Source organism: Protopterus annectens, chromosome 5.part0 (genome assembly GCF_019279795.1).
Source record: "Protopterus annectens isolate FY-2018-M chromosome 5.part0, PAN1.0, whole genome shotgun sequence".
NCBI lineage: Eukaryota > Metazoa > Chordata > Ceratodontiformes > Protopteridae > Protopterus > Protopterus annectens.
Window position 1 is genome coordinate 1,644,138,829 of NC_056735.1, and position 21,602 is coordinate 1,644,160,430.

General features: G+C 35.8%; 1 protein-coding gene across 3 annotated transcripts in view; it reads right to left on the minus strand.

Annotated features, from left to right (window-relative positions):
* Positions 1–286: 286 nt before the first annotated feature.
* Positions 287–21,602, minus strand: part of LOC122802094 (melanocortin 2 receptor accessory protein) — a 115,585-nt gene continuing 94,269 nt past the window's right edge. For 2 of the 3 annotated variants that reach the window (XM_044071789.1, XR_006364884.1), the window contains 2 exons: positions 16,789–16,815; positions 287–1,682 (listed from right to left, as the gene is read on the minus strand). In XM_044071789.1, coding sequence (XP_043927724.1) covers positions 1,457–1,682; positions 16,789–16,815 — 253 coding nt within the window. In that variant the 3' untranslated portion in view covers positions 287–1,456. The remainder of the gene's footprint in view (positions 1,683–16,788; positions 16,816–21,602) is intronic. The other variant, XM_044071790.1, reaches the window with a different exon arrangement.

Here is a 21,602-nt window from a genome sequence, read left to right on the forward strand (position 1 = left end):
GTCTTTCTTTATAACAACTGTTTTTCAGTCCAACATTAAATAAATCACCCATTTCCTGCCTTCCTTAAACCTTACTCCTCCTGAGCATTATTCTGCATATATTGTTCCCAGAAATCCATTTATTTCTATAAAATGTAATCATTTCCTTTTCTAAAGATCCCTCCAGTTCCTTTATCTCTCTTACTGTATTCAGTACATTTGGTTTAGATTTTGACTTCCATTTTCTAGCAATTGTTTTTTTTGGAAGCTAATGGAATTAAATTTAACAAGGCTTTATTATGTCTTGGCAATTCAGATCCTGTAACCCAGCTCAAAAGAATCATTTCCTTACTTACAGCCATTTGCTACATCAAACGTTCTGACAAAGTACTCTAGAGATCTTTTTTTTAAATCTTCCAACTCATTACACATCCAAAAACCATATTGTCATTTATCTCCCCCAACCCAAAGGAATTGAAAAGACCGAAACTGTAGCAAGTATAGCTCCCTAATACAACTGCAGCACGATTCCTTTAAGGCAGTAATGGCATTCATTAAAGAAGCCACAGTATCATTTGTACCTTCCTAAATGAATGCCATTGCTGCAGTCACACCATATCGGCAACTGCCGATCGTGCTGCCCCCTAACAGCTTGTCCCTGGGCAACCAGCCCCTTTGAAACACCCCTGGTACAGCTCTGCCTGCTGTGGTACACATGTAAGATTAAGCAATACAAGTAATTGGTAAAAAAAACAAGAAAATGTTGTTGCATTTTTCATTTCCTTTTTCTCTTGATTTCTAAATCAAGGGAATCATTAAATGAAATGCAGTGATAAACAATGAGCATGCAATATGAAATATTAATTAGTTTGCAGTATGAAAATAAAATGACTGATGAAGACTTCCTGGTTAACTAGTAATCCTGCAGAATACTAATATTGAATATGATATATATGTAGATTACAGTTCTTTAAATAAAATAATCCTGACCACACTACTTCACAATTTTGGTTTCTTTGTTAGAGGGTACTGAATCAATTACTTCACCTTTAGTGTTCTTAAAGAAAGTCTAAACAAAACAATAAAAACTAACTCAATTACTTTTCCTGGAAAGAAAACTAAATACTGATCAGTCAGCATCTTCAAAATAAAAATGACTAGCAGAACAAATATCCACATTACATCTGAAATCAATGTTCCACTAATATACCAGTAATAGTTTAGTTTAATTGCGTACACTCCATAACAGTCTAAGAAACTTTACTTCCAAGTAGAAGATGGTGAATAAAGTATAGATGTTTCTGATACAGAGTGCTGTGCCATTTCTAAGCTGTTATTTGGAAACATACACTTGCGCATGTTCCAATATATCTAGAATTAGAATGCATACATATTATGAGGTAGTCACAGTGCAGTTGTAGTGTTACTAATTCATGCAGTAATCAAGTTCCAAGCCTAACCCTAAGTAGTCGCACTACTAGACACACTTTGTTTCATCTTCACAGGGAAGACATCTGTTTGCAGCTGACCAATCTGAAGTGGAGTTCTGCCCTTGATGATCTTGGTTGGCATCCACACAGTCATCTCTCCTATTCATAGGTAATGGCAGATGTACGGCACTGGAGGTGTGGCTGTCATGTTTTCTGAGACAGGACATAATATCCATATGGCACCTCTGACATATCCATTGACAGTTAGCATTCCTACATAGAGCAGAAACAGAAGATTTTAGTTGCTTGTTCCAGTGATGAACAGTTTTACAGTATCAAGATCATGTTCAGGATATTGTGATTTCATATTACCAACCAACTTTCATATACTTAATTAGTTCAAAGTAGGGTTATCACCTGTCCCTCTTTACACAGGACAGTCCCTGTCTGGGTAGTTGTGTCTTACTGCCCCCCACCCTACCAAAAAATGGAAAATGTCCTAAGATTTGAAAAATATTCCCGAGTTTCTTCTAGTAGTTTTATAAAACAAATATTTTATGTCTGAACTACCTTAATATGATACAAAACAACAGAAACAGCTCAAATTCTATAAGAGTAAGATTTTATTTTGGCAACAAAGTGAAGTCCAGTCTTCTAAATTGGTTGTGAGTATGGTTTATCTTGTGAAATGTCATATTTCTGTAAAAAATGTACCACTTTGGGCATCTGAATGGGTGGTAACTCTATAGAAAAGTATCCACTTTTGAACTGAATATCTGCAGGTGAATGAGAGGGTGGTTGATATCACTGCAGAGAAAATGTATTAACCAAGTGTTATATGAGGGAGTAGAATGTTGTTATGACTGGAACAACACAACAAAGACAACTCAGTAGTGCACACATTTCTTTGGAGACCAGTCATTCTCAATATATTATACAGAGGATAAAAAAGAAATTAAAAAATTATACAAAAATTAGAGTCACAGACTGCAGATTGTGTCTGCTCACAGATTTCTTTCTTGGTTTTGGCAGCATGGATGGGATAATGAAGTTGCAGAAATTGTGAATCTGTCCAAAATCTGTCAGTTAAAATACAGATGCAAAGAGCTGAGATCCATGTGATTAGATAACAGCATCACATCACCAACAAAGTATAAGAAGGGGAGCATACTCTGCTAGAACTATCATAGGAAAACATAAAATTCATACTTTGTGACTCATTGATCAGCTAACTCAACAAGGCTAATCATGGACCATAGTAGGAAATAAGTCAGCAGTAACAAATAGGGAATGATTTTACCTCTCTCTGTATAGGTCACATGTAAAGTTGCACCTGAAATACTTCACCGATTCTTTGGAATTATGTATAGAAATTGGACAATTGACTATATAAGGTAGAGCAATGGATGAAAAAGATGAGTAAGGACTCTGAAGTCATGGTTTCTGAGAATCAACTTAAAGCACACAGTGGACTTCCAAGATGGCTGCACACTGATCAACAGCTAAATTGCAGCTCTCCCAGTGTGAAAAAACAAACTGAGAAACAACAACTAGTGGTATTGTCAGCTTGAGTAAAATTCAGTTACTGGCTAGCAAGTACACTGCCCAGGTGCCAGCAAAGAAGAAATTTAAAGAACCTGACAGAAAATCAACCAGAAAAGTTGAAGTGAAAACAGTGTCTGGGAAGAATCCTGTAGGTGTTCAGGAAAAAGTAGTTCAAGTTTCAACTTTGTCACAAGACATAGCTTCCAGTAATTTAGAGGAAAAAATAAATCAACTGTACTCAGAAGTGATTAAAATAGATGAAACATTGAAGGAGTATATCAAACAACAAAAGACTGGAAAAATATACAAGCAGCTTTAAGTAGCTATTCAGATAAATTGATACAACTGCAAAAATCAAAGGCTGAAATGAAGAAATAGGCTGGCTGAATATGAGACTTCTCAAGAAGAGCTGTTTCAAAAAATGGTAGAGTTAGAAGATAGGATGCACAAAGAAAATTTGAGATTTTTTACTGTAAGAGAGAAACTGGAAGGAATAGCCTGTATTAATTTTGTATGAAGGCATAAAAACAATTGGGCTGCTATTCCACAGGAGGATTTGGTAATTGAAAGGACGCATTAAGTGTATGCTCCAAATTTGGCTATGAGAAAACAGCCAAGACCTGTATTAGTAAAGATGCAATCATACCAGCAGAGATTTTATCTTGAATCCTGAAAAAGCTGTAGCAGAAGGGAAAAGTATTAACACTAGAGACAGCAGAATGTTTGTGGAAAGTGCATAATAGGTGGGAACAATATCTTTTTATCATAATGGCTATACCAATTATATTATCCTGAAATATAAATGGCCTAACAGGTGTAAACAAAAAAGAAACAAATATTGAATTATATTAAGAAGAGCAGAATGCAAATAGCAATGGTGCAGGATACAAATTTGGAAAGGAATGAGCACGTGAATTTGAGAAAGAAAGGATTTCAGAATGGATACTCAGTAGAATATCAGGAACAAAGGAAAATAGTTGTAATTATACTAATTGCTAGAGGGGCTCCGATAGTGATAGGAGAAGGAAAAACAAAAGACAATAATAACAGAGTTGTGGTAGTAAGGGTCTATTTGCAAGAGAGGAGGATTACACTGGCATGTGTTTATAGTCCACCAAAAATTGCTGTTATGGAGTGTAAGAATTTTTGGGGAAAAATAATCAACTGTCAGCAGGGAATATTACTTATAGGTGGGTATTTTAATTTGATCTGCAATACTGAGGATATATCAGGGAGACCTAGAAGGGAAAATATAACAAAAGAGGAAGGATTTTCAAAGAACTTTATGAAAATATATGGTATGGAAGGTGTGAATTCAGTAGCAACAACTTGACCAGAATTTACATATTATTACCCAAGGTGCAATAACTGAGTTAGCCTAGACATATTTTTCACAGCAATATGTGAATTTAATTGAATGCTTTGACACATATACAACAGCTATTTCAGATCATGCACTGATAAAAACTAGGATAAAAATGTAGGGTAAAGAAGTAGTGCTTTCCCACCTACCTGTCAAAAAGAGAGAAATTTAAGGAAGGTATAGTATAAATTATTTAAGTTATTAGGGAAGATAGAAATATCATCAGAAGTTCTAGCTAGTGAGTGGGATAAAAAGAAAATGGATTTTACAAATAGTGTAGAAACAAAGAAGAAACAGATGTGCTTAAACATAATATGAATTACTTAGAGGGACTGACACAGGTTAAAATATTTCAGATTAAGAGAACTCTCACAAAACAAGAAGAGGCACACATGCAGAGTGCTAAAGAGAAGATAAAGGAGTATCTGGATAACTGTAACAAACCACACCAGTAAGGACAGTGCAAAAATAAAAACTAAAATAAAAAAGTACTGAAAAAAGACGCCACTAAGAAACCACAGAAAAATACTGTATTTAGTGCATAGAACTTCCTCAGAATACAGCTTAAATGAAAATGACAACATTTGTATATACTGCTCATTAAATTAACATCAGTCCAAAACAATATACTAACACATTCTTTAAAGAAATATAAAAAAAGCTATACTATAAATACAAAATAAAATTATTACATATTTACTAGTTGCTATCTAATTTTAGTTTGCAAAACACATGTAATATTAATAAGTTCATTTAAGCCCAGAGGGCTATCTGCTTGACAACATACTTGTAATTTGAATTCCAAATTCTCCAGTCTGTTATTAATGCCACCCCTACATCTATCTACAGAAACCTGCTCTAAAACAAAGAACAAAATTGTATTAAAATCTCTACATTTTAAAGTGTGCTTAAACAAAGTATTATTCTCATCCTTAATTTTAATAGCTCTAAAATGCTCATAATTTATCTTCCATACTTTTCTAGAAGTCTTAACTATATAAAAAACTTTTACAGGAAAGGCACTCAGCTACATATACTACCCCTGAGGAGTTACAAATAAAACATTAGTTAACGCCTGTATATCTATTCATATGTGTTGTACAAAGATAAGGGCTATTAGAAATATATCTACAAAAAAACACAACTATGTGTTCCCTTGGTTTTATTGATAATGGAAATAAAATTAGTTTTACTCACTTATTCTAACATAAATTTTAAATTGTATACCATCTTGCATGTAAAACAAGGGGTACTACCCCAAAGCTCAAACATCACATTGTTTCCTTTTATAATTTTCCAACTGTTTATTAATATCTGCTTTATATTAAAACTGTCTACAGACATATTAATAGCCATAATTAATGAATTGTCCAAATTATCAACTTATTAAGTAGCCCTTCTAATAAAATAAGTTTACAATTAGTTGACTGTTTGAACTTGACTTCTAATAATTTTCGCAGAGGCCCATCGTGATTAGTCGACTATTTGAACTTAACTTCCACTATGAATTTTTTCAGAGGCCCATCTTGGAACCGCCTATTCAAGAGAAGCTCTTTAAGTATCAAGCATTCTTCATAAAACACAGCGTCATTAGAAATGTGTTGAAAGTCTAATAAATTGTCCTCTAGCTACATTCAGTTTCATATGGATCGGATGGTCACTGTTAAAGTGAATATAATTATTCACAAACATAGGTTTTCTGTAAGTAGTTGGAGTCAAAACATTTATTGGCTGTATCTATAGTGAGACTAATATCCAGAAAGTTAACTGCATTACATAAACTACCTAGAGTAAGCTTTAATAATGTAGTAGTATAATTCAAGGACTCCAAAAAACAAAATATATCATCACTATTTCACTTTCAAATGAAAAATAAATCATCTATATATTATTTGTAAAACATTACATTTATATAAAGGGGATTTGTATATAAAAATACATCCTCCCACCAGCCTAATGCCAAATTAGCAAAGGCCAGTGCCCATAGTCACTCCATTCTTTTGATGAAAATATTTATCTTTGAATACAAAAATATATATTTATCTTTGAACACAAAAATAAATATTTTAAGGGCTATTTTAAGATATAAACATAAAATATTAATTTCTGTTGTGTTAAAACTACTAAATTTATTTCCTGGATCTTCCTGTATTCGCTCCCGTGCAATCAGCACATCGGGCAATGAGTGCCCTTCAACACTCATTGTTTCCATAGCAGGTGCAGGTTTTACAGGATCAGGTTGCTAGCCCGATGCCCAACCCTCCTTAAAGAGTGCACCACACACTCACACCTAAGGCCAATTTAGAGTGTTCAATCCACCTACTGCATTTCTTTAGAATGTGGGAGGAAACAGGAGCACCTAGAGGAAACCCACATGAATGCAGGGAGGACATGCAGACTCTACACACAAGACACCTCAGCTGAGAATTGAACTGGAGAACCTCTTGCTGTGAGGTGACAGTGCTAACCACTACACCACTGCGCTATCCACTAAATTTACTTAGATATAATTAATCCATTCAACTCGAATATCAATATGGAATCATTGTATATAAGCTATTAATATACAATGTGAAAAGAAAAGTTTCATAATCAGTAAAACTATAATTCTTAAGCTGTGCTAGCAAGTCCCAGGAGTCTTTAATAAAAGACTGTAACATCTGAGCTATGGAGTTCAAAAACTTATCTAAAAAGTATGATTAGGTTCTGTTTTAGAACCTCTAGCTGAATTAATCCATCTAAATGGGAGGTTACATGTAGCTTTGTGAATCTTGGGAATTCCAAAGAAAATACCTAAATGTGGATGGGTGACATAAAAATTCATATAATATAAAATCACTATAACTTTGTCTACAAGTTCTAATAAAAATTCATCAATATGCTTGCACGCTTTATGAATAGTGAGCAAATCAACTTTACTATAAAACTGAGCATCATCTAACATAGTAAGAATCACTGACTCATATTTACTGTTATACATATGAACCAAACAATCCCCCTTATACTGTTAATGTTTAGAATAATGCTTTGTTTAAGCACACTTTAAAATGTAAAGGTTTTAATAAGTTTTTGTTCTTTGATTTAGAACAGGTTTTTGTATATACATGTGGGGATTATTAACAAACGGGAATTTAGAACTCAAATGGCAATTATATTGTCAAGCAGATAGCCCTCTGGGCTTAAATGAATTTATTAGTATTAAATGTGTTTTACAAACTAAAATTAGATAGCAACTTATTACATATATAACAGTTTTATTTTATATTTGTAGTATAGCCTTTTATAGATTTCTTTAAAGAATGTGTTAGCATATTGTTTTGGATTGATGTCAATTTAATGAGTAGTATATATAAAAGTCGTTGTTTCTGTTTACGCTGTATTCTGAGGAAGTTCTGTTAAACAAAAACACTAAATACAGTATTTTTCAATGGTTTCTTGATGCTGTCTTTTTTCAGTGTTTTTTTATTTAAGTATCTGGGTAATATGCATGACTTTAGAAAGATTGCTGTTAAGCAGCTATGTTTTGATAACTCCAGAACACAAAAACTTTTATCACAATGATGTTGGCAGCAGAAAGCAGAAAGAGTTGTTGCCAAATGTAGGAAGCCTATAACAAGAAAACTAACCAGTGGTCTGGTGGAAGTATCTGAGATATTCTGGAAATGTAATGAAAATGTGTTTGAAGCAGAGAAATGTGGAAATCAAGAAAGAGCACAAATGGATATATTTACAGAAGACTTAATTATGCCAAGATTAGAGACAGATGAGCAGTTAATACAGGATGAAATGAGATAAAATGATGATATATAATCAATCTTCAGGAAAGTCTCCAGGAAGAGATGGTATTCCTGTGGATGATTAAAAGTGAGGAGGGAAGAAAGTGATAATGATCTGGAAGATTTTATTTAACAGTATTTTAAAAAGAGGGGAAGCATCAACATCTTGAAAGAAAGCTGTGGTTGCTGTATTGCCTAAAGACAGCAAAGATCCAACATAACCATCTTCATATACACCCATTTCAATTTTAAACCATGATTACAAAGAGTTTATGTCTATACTAGCTAAAAGAATTGCAAAGGTGTTGCTAAAATTGATAGATATGGGTCATTGTGGTTTTGTGGGGGGAAGGAAAGCATTTGACAGCATTAATACATCAATAATGATCCAGAGGGACGCAGAATGATAGAAAATACCACTGTTGAGGGTAGGTCTTAATGCAGAGGAAGCATTCAACAGTGTAAGCTGTGATTTTGTGAGTAGGGCAATAGAAGCATTTGAAGTTTCTGATATAATAATAGGGTTAAATAGGAAGCTATATGAAGGATCAGAGGCAAGAATTGAAGTGATATGGTTCCTCCCTGATATGTTTTGTTTGAACAAAGGAACCAGGTTGGAGTGTCCTCTTGTTTTCTTTATATTTAGAGCCACTAGCAAAGAATAGGAACTCAAAAATGCAAGGATATAGTTGGTATGGTAATGAAGAAAAGTGGGCTTTATTTACAGATGATATTATTTTGTACCTGATGAATGTAGAAAAGGATATATCAGTTCATAGGGAGGTACTAGGCTATTGGCCCTAGGGCCTATATAAGCCTAGCCAAGAAGGTACCCTGGCTTTCGCCACCCAAGAAAATTATTTTCCTGTGCCACTGTTGAGCAGAGCCACAGAAGTGATCCCTGGGGTGAATTTCCTATTTCCCATCCAATCATCAAGATTTGTCTTAAAGCTTGCTAATGAGGAGCTTTGTCTGATATAGATAGGTAGTTTGTTCCAGAGTATGGGAAGTCTCTAGGACAGGAATTTCTTTAAGTGGAGCATGTCGAACAGCTCTGGGTTTGACATAGCTTTGTATGTTAGGCAGAGATCCCCTCTGAGTAGGCGATATGTGACAGATTAAAGCTGGAGATTTTTGAGATTGTCTGCATAGGGAATCTGTTTGAGGCTGGTAATCCCCTTTGTGAGGTATTTCTGCAGTCTTTCCAATTGTTGTAGATGTCTTGTGAGGTACATACCAAAAGGGGCGTCGTACTCTATAATGGGTCTAATGAGTGATGAGCAGAGGGGAACAATGACCTCTTCTTTTCCTGGATGAGAAACCTTTTGTGATGAGGTGTGCCACGTAGAAGGATTTCCTGACTACTATGGCAATGTGATTATCAAAGGAGAGGCTACTGTCTACCTGTGTCCCAAGGTCTCTTATCACACTTTCGGTGTTAAGTTTACTACAGCCTATGTGGTAGTTCATGGGTATAGAGTTTTTACCAAAGGGGATGACAATGCACTTTTTGGCATTGAGCTTTAGGCCATGGCTTTGACACCAGGCATCTGTCTCAGTGAGGCCCTTTTGTAGGATATCCACATTGTTAGGAGTTTTGATTATTGCTCCAAGTTTGCAGTCATCTGCAGACTTCATTAGCCAAAGACCTTCTGTGTTAGCCTGTAGTTCAGAGAAGTAGATACCAAACAGTAGAGGACCCAGGACTGACCCCTGTGGTACTCCACTTGTCACTGGTCTGAAGTCGGATTTGTAGTCTGCTACTTTCACAGTGTGGGTTCTGTCAGTGAGCCAGTTGGCAACCCATCTTGTGACATAGGGAATTATACCTAGTTTAGTGAGTTTATTTATAATTCCAGAGTGGGGGATGATGTCGAAAGCCTTGGCAAGATCTAGATAGGCTGTGTGAACCACCTTACCCTTGTCTACAGCTTTGGTGACTGCTTCAAAGAAATCTATCAGGTTTAGGAGACATGATCTGCCTTTTACAAACCCAAACAGTATTGTGGAACATTTTGAAACAGTTTCAAGTCTTTTTGCGATATAAAATTAATGAAGATAGAACAAAAGTTATAGCCATAAATTATGTACCCACACACAAATTTGGTCAGCAATACCCATATTTATGGGGTTATGATAAGTTGAAGTATGTAGGAGTATGGGTTTAAAAGGCTTTGGTTAAAGCAGCTAAGGATATGTGTGAAGAGACTAAACCAAAATAATACAAAAACTGAGAAATTGGAAGCTTTTATGGATATGGATAGTAAGATAAAATTAGTGAAAATGCATTTAGTTCCTTTAATGGGTCAGGCATATTTTTATCAACTAGAGAAATTTATGGACAACAATTAATAAAGAGTTGAAGGAATTTTTATGGGGGGGGAGAGTTATGTGGCATAACTTGGTCCTTCCAAAAGAACATTGTGATTTAGGATTACTTAATCTTAAACTTACTCACATTCATCTCATCCCTCAAAGAATGTAACTGGCATCCTCTAAAGTACCTCAGTCTTGATGACGCAGTTGAATTTTTAATACTACCTTCCTGAGTATCCTTAATTACCATGCCCCCATAAGACTTTCCCAAACCAAAGCACAACCCTCCCCATGGCTACAGAAAACCACTAAGTCAGAAATGAAAAACAGGGATAAAGCCTGGGAGCACTGGTGCAAAACCAAAAACCCCTCAACTAGACAGAAATTCATAGAACTACACAATAGAGTCAAAAAGCTAATAAAACAGGACAAATTCCAATACTACCAGTATGCCCTAGACTCCTCCCAACACAGCCCCAAACAATTCTGGTCTTCCATAAACTCCATCCTCCACCCAGGTAAAGTCAGTACCCCTCCTCCTAACATCCCTCACTCCTCTGAAAATATTGCTACCTCATTCAACACACACTTCACACAAACCATGCTATTACTAGCTAAACAACACAACCCCCCTCCCCTCCAACCCACACCTTCAACTAGTAATCTCCCCACTGCCTTCTGTTTTTCTCCTGTACCTACCTCTAACATAAAAAAAAACTCTTAACTAAACTTAAGCCCACCAAATTAGCAGCAGACAACCTCCCAAGTGAATACCTACAAATTGCAGCTGATGCTCTGGCCTACCCAGTATCCATTAATCGATCTCTTTGAGAAAGTTATGTTCCCACACTATGGAAAGTATTCACGTATAATTCCCCTCCACAAAGGCGGCCCCTCCACAGAACTAACCAATTACCACTCCATAGCTATTCTCTCTCCACTCTCCAAAATACTAGAGTGATGCATTCACTCTCAGGTCTCAGACTACCTCCTTACTAACAACCTCCTTTCCAATACTCAGCATGGCTTCTGACCAAACCATAGCACCACCACCACTGCCTTACTCTCCTTTACTATCACTATCCTGCAGCATAAAAACAATGGTTATCTCTCCTCTGCTACTTTCCTAGACCTATCTAAAGCATTTGACATGGTCCCACACAAACAACTCATCTCTGTCCTCAATAACCTATCCTTCTCTCAATCAGTCACCAACTGGTTTCAGAGTTACCTGTCTGACCGCCAGCAATCTGCTGTATGGCAGAATGACATATCTCCCCAATTACCTTTCTCTATAGGGGTTCACCAAGGATCCATCCTTGGGCCCCTACTCTTCTCTATTTTCACCAATAATCTAGCCTCTGTCACCAAACATGGCACACTCATACAATACGCAGATGACTCAACCATCATCTGCTCAGCCCAGTCCCTACCCAAACTGCAAAAAGTCACACAGGAAGCCTTTTCCTCAGTTGAATTTTGGTTATCCGATACCCAATTAATACTCAACCCAAACAAAACTAAACTACCCATCTTTCAACCCACCAAACATACTCAAAACAACTCTCACTTTAACATCACAGCAAAAGACAACACCACTAACACACCCAACAAAACACACCAAATTGCTAGGAGTGGAAATAGACAATAAACTAAAATTTGACATTCACATATCCATGAACATAAAAAAAGTCCACAAAAAACTAGGAGCATTATACAGAAATAAGCAACTTCTCACCAAAGCAGCAAAGATTTCAGTAGCAAATTCCCACCTTATCTCCACCCTACTTTATGCTTCTCCAATATATACCAACCTAAGGCAATGCGATCTAAACAAGCTAGAGACCTGCTACAACAAAATCACCAAATTCATCACAGGGGCATCCTACCGTAGTCACCACTGTCTCTCATTTGCTGAACTGGGCTGGCTTGAACTCTCTCACCTCCTTCAATGGTGTCAACTCACACTCGCCTACAAACTAGTAAATCATCCACTAAATGTCCCATTCCTCCAGAATCTACTCCAACCCTATCGCACCACCAGACCACTAAGATCCAGCAACAAAAATCCCTTGCAGATCACTAAAGCCAATAACTCTGCTGGTGAACCACTATTCTCTTGCACCATAGCCAAATTATGGAACTCCCTCCCACCCACAATTACCTCCGTACCATCATGCAACCACTTCAAAACTTTACTAAAAGTGCACATAAAAACATGCTGTCTATGCCCTTGCAACTCCCACTCTAATATCACCCACCCCATCCAACCACTACCTTTCTTTCCACCCCACTAACTACCTTGATTATAGCAAGCTCAGATGCTCATAAGCCTACTACTTATTATACAGCAGGAACTTCTTATTGCAACAATTGTTAATGTCTGTTATGTACTTTGCAGATAAAGATTCTAGTTGTCTACTGATGTACTATGTTCTTCATCTGTAACTATGTTTGTAATTAATTGTTATGTTAATCAAATTGTTAATCGCTATGTAAATCCAATGTAACTACTGTCTGTATATTTTAACTGTGGAGCTTTTCTCCCTGGGCCTCCGCTGAAAATGGACCTACGTCCAGTCGGACACTCCCGGTCAACAAATGAAAATAAATAAATAAATAAATAAATAAATAATTTGAGGGGATATTTCAGAGCTATACAGTTAAAGCTCATACACATAACACAAGCAGAAGTTTATATTTCTAAACAGAAAGTGGTGACGATGAAGCAGGAGAAGTTCAAGAAATAGAGAGACAGTGTGATTTTAGATGCAGATCTTAAAGAAGAAAAAAATATATACAGAATATTATAGTCATAAAGCAGCAGAAAACAGTCCAAGAAGTAAGCCAGCATGTGAATGGAGAAAGTAGATTTAGCCAATATGGATAACTGCAAATAAGGATACAGAAAATAATCAAGTGGGACTGAAATCTACAGGAGAAAATTGGCAAAGAAACCAAGGTATTGGGAGAAAAAATCTAGAAAGGGAATGGGAAAGGTAACAGAGAGGGATGAGACCAAGAAGATGTTTGGACTGCGGACTAGAGGCTGCCTTCTCAACCAGGGACTGATATTGGAGTATAGGCAAAGACAAAGGAATATGAGAATCTTAAGTAAAAGACTTGCTCTGTTAGGGATTTTATTTGAATGTAGAACAGAAGCTACTGATAAAAAGGGATAATTAGGAAGGTGCATGCTAACTATAAGAATCAATCAGAGTTGGCTAGAAACGATTGGGAGGGGAGACTGGAAAAACAATTTACAAGAGAACAGTGGGAGGACATATGCATGGTTCCCAAGTATGCTACAAAAAAAGTCCAGACAGTGTAGAATCTTAGTGCAAGAAATCTGGACAAAGCCTAACAAAATGGGGGGGACAAAGGCCGAAAAATAGAGACAGATTTTAAATATTACTCTTATAAACTTAGAAAATCACTAATGGAACAGGGTTTGTGTTATTCATTTGCTGAGGGATTTGAAGTCTGAAACCCAAATGTATGTCATTATTTGGTGACTTCAGTCCTCAGATCATCCCAGTGATTTGCCAGAAAGCCACAAATTTTATGAGGAACAGACCAAAAATATGAGGCAAAAATCTAGACATTCTGTGAAAATCTGGACAGTTGAGAGATGTGACCATAAGCAGACTTCAGATTTTTTTCCCTCAGACAGCACATCTTGGAGTTGTGATGGGGAAGAAAAAGGTAGCTCGGAACATGTGTATTGTGGGTGTAATGAGTTGGCAAATTTTAAAAATTCCTTACAGAGTATTCTGTCAGAAATATTGGATGAGCAAATGGTTGTAACTAAGGATACAATTTTTTTTTGAGCTGGGACACAGCATCTGTATTGTCTAGACATAGTATGGCCTTATGAAGTTTAATTCTGTTGGATGCCAAAAAAGAATTACTAGAACACAGAAATCAAAGTGTAAACCAACTGTATTTGAAGTACACTGGATATTACAAAAGAGATAAAAGAACTCAAGAGGGATCATTAAAAAGAGAAGGAGCACAATACATAGAAATATATGAAAATTGTGGGAACAATACTTGCAGAATAATGTTTAGGAGGTGGTAGAAGGAGATAACTTTAAAGTTAGGCAGGAATTCAGCAATTTATATAATGCTGGACTGATTTATAATTGCGAAGAAAGAAAAGATACCTGATGTGTAATGTATGTAAATGGAAAAAAAATGTTAATATGGTTTGTTTTCTTTTCTGTTACTGCATGTTTGCCTGTGTCTTAAATGGTAATTTAATAATGCTGTTTAAAAAAAGAGCTCCCTTTGGTTCCACCATTCTCCAGGAGATCCTTCCATAGTGCCTCCCAGGGTTCAGGAAGCTGGGGACTCTGTCTCACTAGTTGAGGAAGACAGAAAAGATAACATCGGATATGTAGTTCATCTACTTAGCATAACACCAGATATGTCTTCTTCCATCCATCTCAACATTCCTTTCCATTGTCCCCCTTCTAAATTGTCACCTTTTTATTCTGGACTCCTGTGGACTCTACTGACCTTATCCAGAGACTTGTTCTTCAGCAGTCTGCTGATATACAGCTGATTACAGAGGAGATGTGATTTAGATGCTGCAGTTTCTTAGCTGTGGGTAGGGATTTGAAGGGTTGGCAGGGTGGTGGTGCATTGTGGGAAGAGGAGGAGCCAGAGCCTTATGTCTTGTATGAACTATCAGACTTGAATCTATATGGATTTGATACACCCACTTTTTGAGAAGGGTGAAAGAAGACAACATGAATCTATCATTATACTAGGTAAATAAATTAAGAATATTAGCATCTATCCCATGTATTGTGGTGAAAGAAAAATTAACTTTTTCTCCCAGCTTTCAATGCTAATCTATTAGCCTGTAACTCAGTTTCCTGTTCATTCACTATTATTCGTCTTCCTCATACATTTGCCCTCCTGAGCAACCTCTGACTTAAGCCACTTTTGTTTAAGTCTCTGAATATCTGAATTCAACTTCTCAGACTGTTTCATAGCACTGATATCCTCATGTATAATGCCTAATATATATATATATATATATATATATATATATATATATATATATATATATATATGTGTGTGTGTGTGTGTGTGTGTGTGTGTGTGTGTGTGTAATTTCTCCATCGTAATTGTTTGGATGAAGCAGTCTGCAAAGTATCACTGATGATGTTTATATATGAAGTCTGTTCAGGCAGTTGAAGATATAATGTTTAAAACTAACATTTTTCTGTAGTTTGTAATTTGGCATTGGTAACAAAAAGTTCATAGTCTTACTAATGGTATGGCTTTCCCTATCAAATACATCATGATTCTTGAAAGAAATTTCTGCTTTGACAAGAATAAAAAAAATGGAGCAGTGTGCAATATAAATCGCAAATCTCTAATGTTTCACCACATTAAACACCACTGCATTTCTCACAAGAATTTTCCTGCCTTATCTTGTTTTGTGCATTACGAATAGGGAGAATTACCCTTGTCATTTTAAATAAACAGAAATTTACTTGTGTCTTATCCTAGAAGCTATTGCAGCAAAACACCTATCTAACCTTTAACAAAACACATTTGTATAACTAAACATATTTTGATTTTTTTCAGGTTTTAACCTATTCCATCTCATCTGGCATGTTTGATCCAGTGTTTAAATCTCCTGGGCAGCATGCAGTATTACATGTCAGCTGACCTTATGTCAGCCATCCCCAGGTAAGTCCTGGGTACCCTCTTCATACCATGTCATTATTGTACTTGCAGTGAGTGATCTTCTCCTATCACTCGTTCTTTCTGGAAATTTCCTGAAACCTGTAAGTAATTTATATTTTTGATTAGTAACTGTTTATTCTCTTCCATGTGTTTCTTATAAATGGAATGAAGTAAATGTTTGCCTTATGATATTGACATATGTAACTGAATCACGGCTACTACTACTGATACTATTATCTTTGGCTATTGTTTCCTTATATTTAAAAAACTTATGATATATATGCATTACAAATGTTATTGATATTAAGCTTACACTCTGGAATCCTACTTTATGTTTTTATTTACACATTATCTTCCAATCTTTTTAGCTGTACTTATTGTAGATGGGTCATGTTTTGTAGAACCAGTAAGTTAAACAGGATAAGCACTAAATAAAAACAGAGCAACATATTTATAGGTTTATAATTAATTTAAAAAATGAAGGCTTTTTGGAATATAGTAGGCCTAGAGTTAAAATGCTGTTATATCTATGAATTTAATTATTGATGAGATAAACAAAATTTTTACATCTTAGCTAGAATATACTTCCACATGCATTTTCCAGTTCTTGAACTAAAGTAGCATTATGCATGAAAACAAACATTATTTATTTATATGGGAAATTCTGACATACCTCAAAGAGTCAATTTTCAGGAGAGATCTGGGGAGAAAAGCACCAAAGATTAAACATATAAAAAATCAGATTTTGTCTTCCATTGTTTTTGAAATAGTTACAACAAAGCTATGTCAGTGATCTTGTGTTAACAAACATAAATACTTTATTTTCTTTTTTGAAATTACAGATGTCTCAACTTAGTGATTCTGGACAATGTAATTTTATATAAAGTCATATTTATGAAAAACCTTGGCATTACTCTCAATTACAAACTTTCTTTAAGAAGCATTTACAAAATATTACAAAATATCAGGAATAAAGAGATAAACAAATTGTATTTAAGGCCATGCTTACTAAAGACCCATCATGACAACATCTAAACTATAATTCTAGCCTTTGTCTTTATATACTAGCAAAAGCAACTAGTTGTGAGACGGTACAATGAAAATTTACAAAACAAATTCCGTCATTTCAGCATCTGGTGCACAGTGGACATTTGAATTTCTTAGGACTTACAGTGATAACTAGTTTTATTTACAGGAAGTTAGGAGAATCTTAAGTGAGGTTAATAGAACAATTTGGGGTTTAAAATGTATTCTAATTAGAGAATACAAAAACAAATACATAGCAAATTTAAGAAATGTGGTAACTCAACACTTAAAATGGGCAGATTTATTACAGAAATGATACTTAACTTGTGGAAAAAGTTACCCACTGACATCAGAACCATTAACAAAATAAAATTTCTTTGAACTAAACAAGACAACTGTATAGGTGAGATAAGATGCAAAAACAACATCAGCAAGTTTGTTTCTAGGTACCTTCATGGCCTAAACACAGGAATCAAAGCCATGAAACTAGGATGTATTCAAAATGGCCAAACTTCAGTATCTGAAGCTCACATTTTTCAGATGTAGTTTATTGTCTCTACCTCAAACTTTTATCAGTTACATTTCTTTCAATGTACAGCACTATTTCATAGTGTCCTGAGACCTCCTTTATAATGTGTTTTCACCTGTAAGTCATAAGATATGACTAACCAATCAATGACTTATGCACATTTAGTGGCAGTCTACGTCCTGTTTCATCACTTGGTCTTACTGCTCCTCTGATTGCTTCCAATTTTATTGATGTATGATTCTTTGTAAAAAAATCTTAATTTTTCTACTTTCTATCTTTTTTGAAGACTACATTGTTGCATTCTCAGTTTATGATCCCACCTTTATCAGTATCAACTACAGCTATTAGGAACGCTTGCCAAATGTAACAACTTTCAGGTCTCTCTTTCTGTTTTTTTTTTTGTCTTTGCACTCTTAGTTATGGTGACCTGCTAGTTTTGATTTCAGAGTTATCCAGTGTGTTACACTCTTATTTTTCTTAATAAGCTTAATTTCCCTTCTCCATTATATCGTGTCTTGTTCAAGTTGTAATCCAATTTACCATCTCTGTATTTACTTATGCTAAGCGAGTCACCATAGCTTTTTAGCAAGAATTTGTAAGGTTAATAATGGAGAGTCTGTGATTTCTGTCAACTAAGGCATATGTGGGTTCAAGAGTGCTTACTGATAAGACTTTTACAGTTACTTAGATTATATGACCTGCCTTTCAAGTTTTGAATGCAAAAATAATAAATGAATGAATGAATGAATGAAGTATTGCCATCATAGCATCTGAGATAACTTATTGTTTCAGGCAAGTCCTAATGGTCAAAATGTCTTAAGTCACGATCAGATGGTCTGAAGCTGCAAGCATACAGTGGTCTGGATACAGGAAGCACAATTCTGAATATTAAAAAGATAATGTTACAGTAAGTACAGCGGAAAGTAGTTATGTTCCACTCTGTTTGAACTTGAATTCCTGGAGAATTTAAAGACTATAGAATTAGAGAGGGAATAGTTTTTCAGAAACAGTGTATTTGCTGGACACATGTAAGACTTCTCGCATGTGCAATGGAGTTTTCCAAGGATGGGGCTGCTGCTAAAATCTCTTTTACCTTTATTTTGCCTTTATCTAACCTGCCATCATCTGTAAGTTTCAGTTAGGAGAAAGTATGCATCTGATCAAACATACTTTAGGGTAGAAATAACTGTACGATTAATCTAGGCGGTTCTCAGGGTCTGCTACAGTGAGTTTTGCCCATGCCCAAACTACAGACAAGTCAGTGAGTCTGCTCAGCTTCACCTAGGTAACATAACTATACTGCGAGCTTCACCAGAAAAAAAAAAAAAAAAAAAACATATACTGCACTTTACAGAAGAAGAATGAAATCCCCAAAACAAACAAATACACACATACACACCCTTGAAATAAAGATTTCAATTTCATCTTAATCTTGCAATACATTATTTTATTATTTGTTATTACATGCACATATTTTATTGTGTGTTATTCTTAATTAAACAGCGTGAAATGTGACTTTAAAAAAAACAACCAGTAATCCAAACAAAGCACACTACGGACCAAGGAGCAGAATGAACCTCACAAACGGGCCACAAAGTTTTATACATCATACAAAACATAGAGAAATTTTATTGAAGGTCAAGTGCTTTTGTCCCTAAAAATATATGGGACTTCTGCAGAACATTAAACAAAAAAGTACTAACCTTTATATAATAAAAAAGTATGGTTAACAACCAAACGATACCAGTTAATTAATTAAATACTTATTCTCCTTAAAGAGGCAGCCACATTTTGTAAAACAAATAGTAAAAATGTTCATATTAATGTATGTCATTTTTAAAAACAAACATTGTTTAAAATTCTGATGCTTAGTCCATAGTGTCTTTTGTTTGGATTATTTGTTATTCTTAATTAGCCTCATCCCCATTAAAAATACTGAACAGTTAACTTGTAAGTACATAGCATTTTAAGACTTGTTAGGGCCTCCCCTAAAATAGGCCTGGGCTTCATAAGGAAAGTTAGCACTGATCTGGATTGTAGTGAGATTTTTTTTCTGACTTAGAATGACTGTTTTAAACTTTTTTTTGCACCCATCCGAATGACCATCAAGCTTTCCCATCCACTTGGTCAACTAATCCATTTGTTCTCCAGAGAGGCAAGAGCCATCTGGCTCATTCATTCCTCTTAGTGTTAAGAGCCAAGTCAAGCAGCAGTGAATGGTACTGTCATCCATCTTGGGACAGGAGATTTTATACTTAGGTTCTAATCTCTATTGTGCATGACTTATAACATATTACTGGGTTTGTTGTGCAATGGCATCCATCATGGTGTATCACACACTTCCACAATTGCTTTGTCTTCTTGCAGCTAGAACTCATGTGAGGCCCCCTGTCTCACTGGGGCATCTGCCGTGGGAATATGTGCCCCCCCACACACACACACACATACACACACACACACACACACACACACCCACACACACACTTACCGTGAGAGAGAGAAGCAAGCTTTGTTTTATCATTCTTCTGTCATCACTCACCAGCCCCTTGTAGTAGCCAGACTGTTAATCAAACCCAAATCTCCTGCATCATAGTCAGAATTTTATTCTTCTGTACAGAGTTGTCTGACTGCGCTAAATAACTAATTTAACCTTCTTTGTAAGAAAAATACATTTAAGCCTGTACATCTGTCACCCAGAATAAAAGAAGTAATTTTCAGTTAAATGAAATTATGCTTCACCATACAGTCTTATGAATTTATGGTTTATTATAGTACTTAAAATATATTTTTTTGTATCTTCCCCCTACCTGTGACCATCCAGCCTTTATCACTCAGACTTTAGCCCTTTGATTTCCCAGGAGTAAGGGTCCCTACAGATCCCCTAAGGTAAACATCAGCTAAGAGGGTTGTCATCATCCAGGCAGTAAGCAGGGTTTATCCAGGTAGTAGGCAGGGTGTTTGTGCTTTCAGCATCTCATCAGTGAGAGTATTGTTGTTATTATTTTGTCCTAACTCCTCCTCCTTCCAGTGGTGACATGGGCATCATGTCACTGCAAAGACTGCCTGTGTTCCTCACTTTATGATTGGATGCTTCTCCATATGCACTGACAAGGACTAACATCACCAACTTGACTGGTCACACCCATGTTCTCCTGCACTGCACCCCCATACGCTGACATGCTCTTGCATTTACATGCCTGTGCTCCTAAGTAGAGACTATGTCAGCAAAACAGTTGCGACATCCAACCAAAACCATCTTCTCCCTCTCCAGGGCAAGCATGAGATGCAAATGGAATTTAGGTAATCTGGGCTCTAGTCAAGGCTTTATTCCTCTATTATACCAGCACAGGCTTACATAAAGATACTTAAACTGAAATTACTCATGCTGTCTGGTCTCCACCTTCTTCAGATACTCAATCAACCTTTTAGAATAAGGTAGAGTCATGATGACTACAGAATATGATTTCAGTGAGTCCACATAGTGACGAATTGTAGTGAATCTACATAGCACAAATTAATATTGCTGAAAACCACATTAGTCAGTCAATGACTGACAAAGCTTTTTACAAGGAGGAGGCCTCCCTAAATATGAAATGTGGGAGGAAATGCCACCCACCCAATTGATATAGTAATTCCACATTAAGTAATATTAACACTACTACAGCTCCAGCCAGGCCACTATTTAACAAAACTCTGGGAGACAGATCATTTGGGAAAGTTATGCCTAGAGACTGCTCCTCCCTTAAAACTTAAGGAGCTTTAAACAATACCCAGTATTCAGGCAGAAACTACTGAATCACTTTAGAGAGGAATCCAAATGGACCTGCTTTCTTGACAATGGATCGTCTCTTAGTAATCAATAACTTACGGTAGCCTGAACTGTGTGTAACTCTGTAATAGGTTTCTTGCTGATAATATTTTTAAATAATGGA